This window comes from Ovis aries, chromosome 14 (genome assembly GCF_016772045.2).
Source record: "Ovis aries strain OAR_USU_Benz2616 breed Rambouillet chromosome 14, ARS-UI_Ramb_v3.0, whole genome shotgun sequence".
NCBI classification, from domain to species: Eukaryota; Metazoa; Chordata; class Mammalia; order Artiodactyla; family Bovidae; genus Ovis; species Ovis aries.
The window spans coordinates 34395908-34408656 of NC_056067.1; the positions used below are offsets into that span (position 1 = coordinate 34395908).

The 12749-nt window shown below is 58.1% G+C and overlaps 2 protein-coding genes across 8 annotated transcripts; both read left to right on the forward strand.

The window, feature by feature from the left end:
• The first annotated feature begins 1334 nt into the window (after window positions 1-1334).
• Window positions 1335-7977, forward strand: E2F4 (E2F transcription factor 4). 4 transcript variants are annotated; one of them, XM_042231789.2, is made up of 10 exons: window positions 1335-1542; window positions 1962-2071; window positions 2213-2374; window positions 2700-2743; window positions 3471-3532; window positions 3750-4047; window positions 4513-4731; window positions 6644-6691; window positions 6906-6950; window positions 7053-7977. In XM_042231789.2, exons 1-10 carry the CDS (start codon window positions 1408-1410, stop codon window positions 7166-7168), a joined length of 1239 nt encoding a protein of 412 aa, XP_042087723.1. In that variant the 5' UTR covers window positions 1335-1407; the 3' UTR covers window positions 7169-7977. The 4 variants fall into 4 exon arrangements, with proteins under 4 accessions (XP_042087723.1, XP_014955966.1, XP_060253988.1 ...); XM_015100480.4 differs by having other exon boundaries at window positions 4534-4731; XM_060398005.1 differs by having other exon boundaries at window positions 6906-7977.
• Window positions 7978-8191: 214 nt separating this feature from the next.
• ELMO3 (engulfment and cell motility 3) lies at window positions 8192-12729 on the forward strand. Of its 4 annotated transcripts, none has more exons than XM_042231778.1 (20): window positions 8192-8441; window positions 8587-8627; window positions 8729-8801; window positions 8986-9036; window positions 9228-9397; window positions 9483-9582; window positions 9685-9836; window positions 9916-9994; window positions 10123-10173; window positions 10259-10381; window positions 10471-10602; window positions 10709-10810; window positions 10924-11032; window positions 11141-11277; window positions 11378-11541; window positions 11641-11753; window positions 11851-11955; window positions 12057-12139; window positions 12213-12299; window positions 12377-12729. In XM_042231778.1, the coding sequence occupies exons 1-20, from the start codon at window positions 8364-8366 to the stop codon at window positions 12530-12532; spliced, it is 2106 nt and encodes a 701-aa protein (XP_042087712.1). In that variant the 5' UTR covers window positions 8192-8363; the 3' UTR covers window positions 12533-12729. The 4 variants fall into 4 exon arrangements, with proteins under 4 accessions (XP_042087712.1, XP_027833866.1, XP_027833869.1 ...); XM_027978065.2 differs by having other exon boundaries at window positions 12393-12729; XM_027978068.2 differs by having other exon boundaries at window positions 12409-12729.
• The last annotated feature ends 20 nt before the right edge of the window (window positions 12730-12749 follow it).

Consider the following 12749-nt stretch of genomic DNA (forward strand, 5'->3'; position numbering starts at 1 on the left):
ATCACAGTGTGAAAACTGTGTTGACAGGCCCTTAGAGGCAGGTATGCCTCTGCAGAGGAGCAAGAGACCATAGGCTATTGTGAGGAGGGTGTGTGGCGGGAGATGGCAGAGAGGGGTGGAAGAGCTATGAAAGCTTGTTTGTCTTGGAGATAAAAGGAGCCATGAAAGGGACTGGTGCTGCTGCTTAGCTGCTTCAGTCGTGTCTCTGTGCCACTCTATGGACTGGAGCCCATCAGGCTCCTCTCTCCATGGGGTTTTCTAGGCAAGAATACTGGAGTGAGTTGCCATGCCCTCCTCCAGTGGAACTGACTACTAGGTAGTAATAATGCTGTGGACACTGGCTACCACCCAAATCCACCCTTCAGGACAAAGACACTCATTCCCCTAGCTGCCCGAAATGTAGGCTAATGAGGTCTCAGATCTGAGTCTCTTGGTCAGTGTTAGGGTATAAGGGCCAGGTAGGCCTTGGAAGGGGTACCCCAGTTTCAGTGCTCCTAGAAGGACAGAGCCCTCCATTTTAACTTCCTCACAGTTTAATTCTCCTCTCTGCCCTGTTTGGCCTGTCTTATTTCCTTACAAGTGTGGCTTCTCAGTAAACTTCCTGCTGGCACATCTCTTTCTCAAAGACTGTTTTCCAAAGAACTTGACCTAAAATAAACTATAATAAATGATAGTGTTAAAAATAACAAAATGATACTAGCAAACACATAATCCTTCCACATGCCAGAAACTGCTCTAAGGGCTTTACATATATTTACACATGGGTAAATATGTTTGCATCGGTTGAAAAGTGGTTTTAATCCCATGGCCTCTGAGCACTGTAGTGTGGAGACAAGAGAAAGGCGAGGCTGGGATCAGGGGAAGAAAGTGGGGATGCAGACAGGTGAATAAGCTAGATGTAGTTAGTGCTTGCTGTTTGGCAGGAACTGAAGGACAGGAATAAGGAGGGTAGGTGATCCCAAGAGAGTGGGGCAGTCTTTTAGGAGCAGGTTTGGGAAAACACATTGGGTTCATCAGGCAGCAGGGTCTCCTCTCCTGAGATGAGGGTTGGGGCACAGTTAGTCGAGTTGGGTCAGGTTTGCCAGCCAGGAAGGTTCCAGTGATTCCTCCTTACTGCTCCTGAGGCTACCCAACGACTTCCTCCACATGCTTCCTCGACCACATCTGTCTTCCGGGATCCTGGGGTTATTTTCGTCCTCTTCGGCGGTTGGACATTTGATGATGGTCCCTCAAGTTTTTCGGCCATGTCTGCTGAGAGGAATTGTGACGGACTCCCTGGAAGGGAACGAAGCGGAAGCGGAAGTAGCGAGGCTGGCGCCGGCGGCCGAGCAGCCAGGAACGGAAGCGGAAGTGGCGGCGGCGCCGGCCTGGCCTGGCCTGGCTGAGGGGAGGCGGCGGGCGGGCGCGATGGCGGAGGCCGGGCCACAGGCGCCGCCGCCCCCAGGCACCCCAAGCCGGCACGAGAAGAGCTTGGGACTTCTCACTACCAAGTTCGTGTCGCTTCTGCAGGAAGCCAAGGACGGTGTGCTTGACCTCAAGCTGGTGCGGCCCGGGCTAAGGGACGACAGGGGGATGGTGGACCAGGCCTGAGCCGGTAGAGGGAACCCCCGGGGCGGCCCAGCTGAGCCCTCAGAGCAGGCCGCCATACATGTGCTTCTCACAAGCGGGAGGCCGGGAGCTGTTTCATTCATTCGGCTAAGGCTGTTCATCGGATGTCAGCTTTGTGGCAAGCTTGAGGCTGCGGGTGGTAGTCCTCGTGGCCCTTTCCAGCAGGTGTGGGGAAAAGAGCATCGGAACATCAGCTCAGGCTTCGTCTGGCCTCTTCCCGCCCCACAGTCCTGAGCTGCTGTAGTGCCTGGGGAGGAGGGCTAGAATTCAGGCCACCCCCTTTCCAGACTACTCCAGACCGAGTCCCCCGTGAGAGTGGGACTGAGCATTTTCCATTCTCTTCTCCTTGCCAGGCAGCTGACACCCTAGCTGTGCGCCAGAAGCGGCGGATATATGACATTACTAACGTGCTGGAAGGTATCGGGTTGATTGAGAAAAAATCCAAGAATAGCATCCAGTGGAAGTGAGTGGGGGCACCGGGGTCGGCAATGGTATCTCCTACCCAGAAGTGTCAGGAGTGTGGGGTGGAGGGTGGCAGAGAGAACAGGGGCTGTAGGACCCAGAGTGCCAGGCAGTCCCTCTTAGCTCTCCTTCCTGGATTCAGGGGTGTGGGTCCTGGCTGCAATACCCGGGAGATTGCGGACAAGCTGATTGAGCTCAAGGCAGAGATCGAGGAGCTGCAGCAGCGGGAGCAAGAACTAGACCAGCACAAGGTGTGGGTGCAGCAGAGCATCCGGAACGTCACAGAGGACGTGCAGAACAGCTGATATCCTCTTATCGGCGGTCCTGGCTCCCGGGGAGTGGGCGATGGGCCCTCTAGTCCAGCTGGGTGTGCTCTGTGTCCCCTAGTCTCTGTCCCACTTGGGAGGATGGTCCTCCAGCTCCTGGCCAGGTTTCAGCCTCCGGTTCCCTCCTCGGAGCCTCTCCACCCACAGTCTTGGCCTGTGATCCCTCCCCCATGTAGACCCCAGGCCTCAGGGCTTCTCTTTGTGAGCATGTATGTCAGACCTCTGCTGCAAAGCTGGGTCTTCGCTGTGTCAGTTATCTGTCACCATAGGCAGGGCATCAGCCATTCTCCTTAACCCCCACACCTTGGCCTACGTGACTCATGAGGACATCTGCAGATGCTTTGCTGGTGAGCAGAGCCTGGGTAGGGGGAAATGGGGGTGGGACTGGGCTGAGCCACAGCCCTGAGCAGTGGACTCGGTGCTTGAGAGATTTCCGTCTCTTAAGAGGGTTCCTGGGGCCTGCTCAAAGAAGAACCAGACAGGGTAAGGCCTAGATTTGAGGATCTCTGGGACCCTATGGAGGCTCACCATGCTGAGAGGGTACAGGAAGCCTGGACTGGGTCTCTGGGTCAGCCACCACCTGCATCGCCCCCTAGGTTTGGCTTCTCAGGTGTGACAGAAGCATACGAGGGGAGAAAGTGTGTGTGCCTGTTTGTATATGCTTGTGTGCAGGGGGCAGTGGTACCCACTTCCAACCTGTAGTTTAGTTGCACTGTAGGTACAGGAACTCTTCCTCGTCCATCTTGCATCTCCCAGGCTGGTTCTGGGGAAGAGCTGTTGGCCTTGGCCAGAACATCTTTGCCTAGGGAGCAGCCCCATCAATTGAATGAGGTGCCCATGGCCACTAATCTCTTGCTCCACATATCTGAACCCAGATTTTCTGGTTACTGACCTTTGGGTTCTTAGGAGAGAAAAAGCTTTAGTTTTCTCCCCCAGCCTCAATAGGGAGTGAGTGAAGCCTACTGTCCGCCCCCTCCGGGACTATGACGTCCTTCCTTGTTCTGAGGGATAGGCACCCCATTCCCAGTTCAAATTGAGCCCATGGGCCTTGATCCATCGTCTTTGTCATCCTAGGAGACACTCTCCTTGCCATCCGGGCCCCGTCGGGCACCAGCCTGGAGGTGCCCATCCCAGAGGTGGGTGCTCAGCCCAGCCGGGTGGGGTGGATTGAGGGCGGGTGCTGGCTGTGGAGCCCGATAAGTCCCGGGTGGGGCAGGTAAGGGGAGGCCTAGGGTTTGAAGTTATCTAGGGGAACGGGCAGCCCAGGGTGGGAGAGGATACTGGCCCTGGCCCAGGGTCAGGCAGGAGCCAAATCTGCTTCCAATTCCACCTGTCCTCCACCCCCACATTCAGGGCCTCAATGGGCAGAAGAAGTACCAGATTCACCTGAAGAGTGTAAGTGGCCCCATTGAGGTGCTTCTGGTGAACAAGGAGGCATGGAGCTCACCACCTGTGGCGGTTCCTGTGCCCCCACCCGAAGACCTGCTCCAGAGCCCGCCTGCTGTCTCTACCCCTCCGCTTCTGCCCAAGCCTGCCCTGGCCCAGCCCCAGGATGCCTCACGCCCGAGCAGTCCCCAGGCAACCACCCCCAACCCTGTCCCCAGCAGCACCGAGGCCCAGGGGGTGGCTGGTCCAGCAGCTGAGATTACAGGTGAGACACAAGGGGTATGTGGTAATGAGGGACTTCGGGGACCCAAGAAGCAATGTTTCTGTGTGACGAGATGAAATACTGAGAGTTGAATGAGACCCTGTAGGGGTTATACCCACCCACCCCCACCCCACTGGCCTCTCTTTGCTGGTGCAGCCAATGAGCCCTTTTAACAGGGACATTGTAACTGTGTGAAGGGGCATTAGTGGTGGCAGTTTCCACCAGGTCTGCCTGTGTCTCACTTGCCCTGGCACCCCTCTTGAAGTGTGGTTGCAGCAGTCATATCTGTGAGTCTCCTTCCTTTGGGCTTCATGCCCCATCTCCTTCAGTGACTAATTTTCACATTACTTTTTGGGAGGGTGAGCATGCCTAAGTCTCCTTGGGCCGAGGACAGGGCTGTAGTCATCCTGGCTGTGGATTCTAGCATAGCCAGATTCAATATCCTGCTCCCTGTCCCTGAGTGACCAGGTTTGGGGGATGTGGTTGCAGTGAGTGGAGGCCATGGAACCGAGAGCAAGGACAGTGGTGAGCTCAGCTCCCTCCCGCTGGGCCTGGCAGCTCTGGACACCCGGCCGCTGCAGTCCTCTGCCCTGTTGGACAGCAGCAGCAGCAGCAGCAGCAACAGCAGTTCATCTGGACCCAATCCTTCTACCTCCTTTGAGCCCATCAAGGCAGACCCCACAGGTGGTGAGTACTTGTACCCTTGGGAGCAGGGAGAACCCAGCCTCAAAAAGACCTAATTCAATAGAATCAGGCTTGGAACTGAACTCTCCTATCTCCTCTGTCAAAGCTGGCCGGCCCCCTGCCATCAGCTAGAGCTCTGCCAGCCAAGGCGAGGAGCCTGGCCTCTGGCTTGGTGCTGGTGCCCCTTTGTCCGCTTTCCTGGTCCTCTCTCAAGCCCTGCCTGCCACCCCTTGGACTCAGGTCTCCTGAAGGCATGAGCGCTCTCCTAGGGAATGGGCTGTGGTGTGGGGCCCTCAGGCCCCAAAGTGGGGCAGTGAGTGTCTTAGGAGAGACAGTGTCATCTGGCTGGTGTCTCCTCGTTATCCTGTGACTTGAGTGTTTGATTTTGCCGGGACTCATTCTCTCGGCCCTCAAGCACTGCTAAGTCTTTCATTAAATGACACTTCATCCCCTGTGTCCCCTTCTATCGCCTTCCCTATTATCTCTGTGTTTAGACTCCTTGAAAAAGTCATCTCCATTTTATTCCATATCCTGGTTCCCTGATCTAGCTTCAGGTTGCAGCAGTCAGGACCCCAGCCCTAACTCCTCCACCCCATTCCATACTAGTGTTGCTCTTGATCAGTCACCCAGCCCTGCCCAGCCAGCTTCAGCGGGTTTCTCGGTGATTTGCTCTGGTCCTCTCTTTCTCTGTGTTGATGCTCTTTTCCCTTTTTAGCATCCATAATGTCAGCTTTTGGCTCTTCTCTGTTAACTAACTTCTCCTTCTGACCTCTCCTTGGCATTTTTTTTACATCTGGCTTCCCAGATCTCTGGCCCATGGCACACTTGTGGAGGGCCCCAGTTCTGGGTAGGTGAATCCCACCCTTTGTCTTTCCTAGGTCTTTTGCCTGAACCTTACCTCTGTGTCCATGTGCCTTCTGCACATCCAATGGACACTTCATTTCTATGTGTCCTCAACTGAAACTTGTTTTTCCACCTCTGTGCGTACCCGACCTTTGGCCCTAGTCACCCAGACCTGACACCCTGGTGTCACTCAAGCTCTCTCCTTCTGCTCCCCATCCCACATCAGCTAAATGAATTCTCCCCCAGACACCCCCCATGGATGGCCTCATGTGTCCTAACACTCAGGATCACTGCCGCCACCTCTGTCCTAAGTTCTTCAGCATTGTCATCTTTACCCTGACTGATTCTGAAACACACCCTGACTGGCTTTTCTCTATTTACAAAAATTCTTTTAACAGCTCCCTAAGGTATACTGGATAAAACCAGAGCCCCTAAACCTGGCAAATGAAATCCCTGGTGACCAGCCTCCAACACTTTTTCCCTGTTTCCCACGTGTGTCCTCGTTGGACCTTTGTAACAGCGTCATCACCCTGTAGCACTATTCCCTACTTAAGAGTGTGTGTCCCTCTCCACCAAGTGACCTGACCTGGGGTGTGGTCTCAGCCTGGCACAAGTAGGTGCTTAGCTAGGGCAGGAATGGACAGGACATCCTTTCATCGCACAGGGCATCCTCCATCAGACAGGGTATACACTCTGAACCTAGAAATGAAAGCAGGGTGTGTTGTCCTTCTGCTGAACTGCTGAGTTGGAAGCACTGTACCAATAACTTAATAGTGGGCCTTTGGTGCAGAGGAATTCAGATCTGACACCCTGGTGTCACTCAAGCTCCCTCCTCCTGCTCCCCACCCCACATCAGCTAAATGAATTCTCTCCCAGATGTTCCCCGTGGATGGCCTCATGTATCCTAACACTCAGGATCACTGCCGCCATCTTTACTGACAGTGCCAGCTTGGCCTGATGTGGGGCCTACATCTCAGCTGTATGGCACCCCCTGGGTGGGTGGTATAGGATCTGGGGAAGCAAGGGCTAGAGTAGGACCTCTGTGCTTGATCATGGTTTTCTTGTTTTTCAGTTTTGGAGCTCCCCAAAGAGCTGTCGGAAATCTTTGATCCCACTCGAGGTAGGGCTGTGTTCCTCCCTGGGGCTGGGGTAAGGGGCACAGCTCATTGGGTCTTAGAGCTGTTTTCTTGCCCTTCTGAGGACCTTCTGGTTGTGCCTGTTATCTGGGCAAAGGGTCAGAGTTCCTGGTGGGTGGCTTGGTGGTCCTCTTCATGAACTTTGGTGGGTAGAGAGAGGGGAGTCAGGATGTAACTGAGCTCTCTCTCTGTCCCCAGAATGCATGAGCTCAGAGCTCTTAGAGGAGCTGATGTCCTCAGAAGGTAGGTGGCCCAGCAAGGTGGGGGGTAAGTGTATGTGGGCAGAGTTTGGGTGGCCGTGGGTGGGGCCTCGGCTGTGGGGCCTCAGCTTATTGTTCTCCGCAGTGTTTGCACCCCTCCTCCGCCTTTCTCCACCTCCTGGAGACCACGATTACATCTACAACCTGGATGAGAGTGAAGGTGTCTGTGACCTCTTTGATGTGCCTGTTCTCAACCTCTGACTGACAGGAGCATGCCCTTTGTGGCTGGGACACAGACTGTCTGACCTGGGGGCTGCCTGGGGACCTCTCCCCACTCCCCCACAGCTTGAGAGCCGCAGATTTCTGGCTTCCCCAGCCTTCCCTCACTGCACAGTTCTGGCCCCAAGTCCTGCTCCTGCAAGTCCACCTGTTCTGTGCTGGGAGAGCTGGGGAAGGCATAGCCCCCTCCACCGTGGAGCCAAAGTGTTTGCCTCTCCTTTTGGGGGGCCTTACCCTACCTGGTATCCTCCTCGAGCCCTCCCAGAGTTCAGGTTCAGCTGCCACCCAGTGGCACAGAACCAAGGACCCTCCATCACCCTCACAGGGCCACTTGTCCATTCCCATTGCCCTGTACCTGCCGCCGGGCCTTCCCCCTTCCAGGAGGAAGTCTGGGGTGGGGATGGGCACATGCCAGCACCACCCCTGGCCTCCTTAACTTCTCCCCATGCCCGATCACAAACCTCCTCCTGGACTTCTCTTGTGCCCCCTCTTCTGCTGGGCCCTTGGCCCTGAGGACCTGTTGACATGGGGGTGCTAACAGGAAGGAATGGAGATTTCTAGCTAAGAATCTGGGCTGCTGAGTCCCTAAGGATTGGCCCAGCCTCCCTCTGCCCTATAGCCCCCCTCTTGTTTATTCATTTACCCTCATTTAGAGCCATTTGCAGAGATTTAGAAAGATTTGCAGTAACGGATGGATTCCTATATAAAGATTATTTTTATACTTTTTGCAACAAAAGGAAATTGTAATATTTGTACAGTGTCCAAGTGAATAAAGATCGTGCCTAAGGCTATCTTTGATCTGGTTCTTTCAGGGCCCTTCCCTGGGACTGTGCTGGGTGGTGGTGGAACTGGGCGGGTCAACTCTTGGAAAAGGAGGTGCGGCTGTGCTGACAGCCCGCCCTCCGCACCCCCACCTGCCGCACCTTGGGGCGGGGCGGGGCGTCCTTGGTGGGGCGGGGCGGGGCAGGCGCTCTCATATCCTCGGGACTCCAACCCGGAACTGGCCTTGGATCCGGCTCCCTAGGGAAGGCCGCGGCACCTTGTCGCGAGTGGGAGCCTGAGCCACGGGAGCCAGGCCTCGGGCTGAGGAACGCCTTCGTTCCCAGGGGCCCCAGGCCAGGTGTGCTCTCAACGGAGGTGGCACGTCTGGAAAGTATAGAGCCCCCACGGCTAGACCATGGCGCCCCCGCGGAATGTGGTGAAGATCGCCGTCCAGATGCGTGACGCCATCCCGCAGCTCATCCAGCTGGACCAGGTCACTAGGCCTGGCTGGCTTCCATCCACCCCACCACCTACCTCCGGGTCACCCCCTTCCCCTCAAATAGCCCACCCCACCCCTTCCCAGGCTCCTCCGCAACCTCTTCCCTCTCCCATCCTGTGAGTGACTCTTCCGCTTGTAGGCAAAACCCCTGGCTGCTGTGCTGAAGGAGGTGTGCGACGCGTGAGTGCGGGTCCGCACGGGGCGCAAGGAGTAAGGGATGGGGCGGGGCAGGAGGGAGAGGGCGCCCCCTACCAGCCTTACGGAGCCTCTGCTGCCTGCAGGTGGAGCTTGCCTCACTCTGAGCGCTATGCCCTGCAGTTTGCGGATGGGCACCGGAGATACATCACCGAGAACGTGAGTCCCTTCCCCTCTGCCCCACATTCCACCCTGTGGTCCCTTCTAACTCTGGCTGCGACTCGCAGTCATCGTCCCACTTTCTGCAACCTGATCTTTTACTGACCCCCTACCCCTCCCTTCTTGACAGCCCCAACTAGCCAGTCCTCAGGGCCCTTCTTGACTTCTTTCCCATCTTTTCCAGAACCGCATGGAGATCAAGAATGGCAGCATCCTGTGCCTCAGCACGGCCCCAGTAATGCCCCTCCGACCCCGCCCTCCTTCCCTGCCCCTCTGCTGTGCCTCTTTTCTGCACCTGGCGACTGGGGGCCCAGTCCCAGCTCCAGGCTAGAAGTGCCCCACCTAGCGGACACCCGCCTCCCCACACCCCCAGTTCCCTCTCCTTACCTCCTCACCTGTGCTCTGCCCTTGCTCCCACCCCGCCAGGACCGCGAGGCGGAGCGGCTGTTGCGAGGGCTGCAGAGCGAAAGTCGTGAAGGGCGCCGGGAAGCCCTGCGGCACCTCCTCCTGCTGGCCCCGGACCTGACCTTCGCCCGGGAGGTCATCAGCCGTGATGGGCTTCAGAGACTGGGCACCATCATTGAGGATGGGGACGAGTGAGCCCAGGGCTGTGGTGGGCAGGGGACACAGTGGGACCGCGGATCCTGGTCTGGCTGTGCTCAGCCTCCGATGTCCCTCCAGCCTAGGAGAGGTGCTGGCCCTCGCACTGAGGGCCTTCTTGGAGCTTATGGAGCACGGCGTGGTGTCCTGGGAGACACTCAGCATCTCCTTTGTTAGGAAGGTGGGTGGGCTTTTCTCAGGGAAACGCATGGAGGTGGTGGAGAGGTGTCAGGGCCTGACCTTCCACGGTGATGGGGTGGTGACAACCTCTGCTCTGCCAAAGGTGGTGTGCTACGTGAACATGAACCTGATGGATGCCTCTGTGCAGCCCTTGGCCCTGGGCTTGCTGGAGAATGTGACCTTGAGCAGCCCTACCCTGGGCCAGCTGGTCAAGAGTGAGGTGCCACTAGACAGGCTGCTGGTGCACCTACAGGTGTAAGTGTCTGAGGTGGGCATCAGGGAGGAGAGCAGGCCTGGGCCCCGGATGGCCGGCTGAGCCCTCTTTTTGACCCAGGATGAACCAGCAGCTGCAAACCAAGGCCATGGCACTGCTGACAGCTTTGCTACAGGGGGCCACCCCTGCAGAACGTAAGGTGGGCATCCATCCAGTGACTGGATGGGGTGGGCAGGAGCTGGTGGGTGCTGTGCTCAGAGCAGTGGGCCAAAAAGATGGGTGCTCATGGTGGGGCTAAATCACTCAAGCCCTCTTCCCACCCACCAGTACATGCTCGACTACCTGTGGCAGAAAAACCTTCGCCAGTTCATCTATAAGGTAGGAAGGACCAGGCCTGGCAGACCCCTCCCCACTCCTCTCCTTGGAAGCCCACGCTCACAGCCGTGGACTGGCTGTCCTTCAGAACATCATCCACAGTGCAGCGCCGCTGGGCGACGAGATGGCTCACCACCTGTACGTACTGCAGGCCCTGATGCTGGGGCTCCTGGAGCCACGCATGCGGACACCACTGGACCCCTACAGTCAGGTAGGTGCCTTGAGCGCGCAGAAGGCTGGGGCTGGCCGGAGTTTGCCTTTGAATATTCCATCTTGCCACCGCTCCAACAACCACCCCAGGAGCAGCGAGAGCAGCTGCAGGCCCTGCGCCAAGCTGCCTTTGAGCCGGAGGGGGAGTCCATGGGCGCCGGGCTGAGCGCTGACCGTCGCCGTTCCCTGTGTGCCCGCGAGTTCCGCAAACTGGGCTTCTCTGTGAGTGACCCCTACCCAGGCCCCTTCCCCCTCCCTCCACCCAGGGCTGCTGCTACTGCCCCAGAGGGCTGGGACGTTCCTCAGCTGTCTTTCCCCTGCCCCCCAGAACAGCAACCCTGCCCAGGACTTGGAGCGCGTGCCCCCTGGCCTGCTGGCCCTGGACAACATGCTCTACTTCTCTAGACAGGCACCCAGCGCCTACAGCCGGGTCAGTGGTGGGGTGGGGTGGGGTATGGATGGATGGGGTACAGGGCACCTAAGTGGGGCCTCCCAGGGCTTAGTCATGACTCCCCAGCCCATCCTGTGCTCCCGCCTCCTCAGTTTGTGTTAGAGAACAGCAGCCGTGAGGACAAGCACGAGTGCCCCTTTGCGAGGAGCAGCATCCAGCTGACCGTGCTGCTGTGTGATCTGCTCCATGTTGGGGAGCCCTGTGAGTGGCACTGGGCACAGCGTGTTCAGGAACGGGGGACGGAAGGGCAGAGAGGGCCAGGGGCAGCACACACTATCTCCCTGAGCCCCTCCTGCCCCCCCGCTCCAGGCTCCGAAACAGCCCAGGACTTTTCACCCATGTTCTTTGGCCAAGACCAGAGCTTCCATGAGCTCTTCTGTGTGAGCATCCAGCTGCTGAATAAGACCTGGAAGGAGATGCGGGCCACTCAGGAGGACTTCGACAAGGTGTGGAGGGCAGCAGTGGAGAGACCTGGGCCAGGGCAGAGGTGGTTCTGGGGTTGGGGCCCGGAACTCAGGCCCTGAGCTAGGCTTGGGATGGCCCCAGGTCATGCAAGTGGTGCGGGAGCAGCTGGCCCGCACGCTGGCCCTGAAGCCCAGCTCTCTGGAGCTCTTCCGGACGAAGGTGAATGCACTCACCTATGGGGAAGTGCTGCGGCTTCGACAGACTGAGCGGCTACACCAGGAAGGCACGCTGGCCCCTCCAATTCTGTGAGTCATGGGGGTGGATCCAGGCCTAGTGCCCACCTGCCCTGCTGCCTTGCCCAGGCCTGGCCGTCCAGCTCAGTGAGCCCCCTCCCCTGCACCCAGGGAGCTTCGGGAGAAACTGAAGCCGGAGCTCCTGGGCCTGATCCGCCAGCAGCGTCTGCTCCGCCTCTGCGAGGGGACCCTCTTCCACAAGATCAGCAGCCGGCGGCGCCAGGGTCACTGTGTGGGCGGTGGTGGGGCTGGAGGGAGGCTGGACAGAGCTGGGGAGGCCCTCTCATTGCTCCCCCCCGCCCCTGCCCTTTCCACCCGCAGACAAGTTGTGGTTCTGCTGCCTGTCCCCCAACCACAAAGTGCTGCAGTACGGGGACGTGGAGGAGGGAGTAGGCCCGCCGACCCCTGAGAGCCTGCCTGAGCAGCGTGAGGAGGGCATGGGGGCAGGCAGATACCTGTGCTCCCCGAGCCACCCCACCCCGGGGCCGCCAGGGGTCTCAGTGGTCAACCCAGCCTTTTTCCTGCAGTTCCTGTGGCCGACATCAGGGCACTGCTGACAGGCAAGGACTGCCCCCACGTCCGGGAGAAAGGCTCTGGGAAGCAGAACAAGGTGAGTGCAGTGGGCGCCAGGGCTGCTTCCCACCAGCCCCTGCTCAGCGCTCCTGGATCCCTTGCTTTTCCAGGATGTCTGGGAGTTAGCTTTCTCAGTCAGCTATGACCATGGGGAAGAGGAGGCATACCTCAACTTCATTGCCCCGTCCAAACGGGAGGTGAGTACCTGGGCAGGCTGAGCAGATGGGCAGGGGAACAGACGGGCATGGGGAGAAATGGAGAGGCCCTCATGGAGCTGGCCCCATCCCCAGTTCCACCTGTGGACAGATGGGCTGAGCGCCCTCCTGGGCAATCCCATGGGCAGCGAGCAGACACGGCTGGACCTGGAGCAACTGCTAACCATGGAGACCAAGCTGCGGCTGCTGGAGCTGGAGAATGTGCCCATCCCTGAGCAACCACCCCCTGTGCCCCCGCCCCCCACCAACTTCAACTTCTGCTATGACTGCAGCATTGCCGAACCTTGACAGTGAGGTTGGCCAAGGGCCACAGCTGCTGCCACTGGGGTGGCCGCAAAGGGTGGAGGGGGAGAAGCACAGGCACCTTGACCAGCAGAGGCTGTGGCAGAAATAAAAGTCTGCTTGGCTCTTAGATGTGTGTCGAGCCAGCTC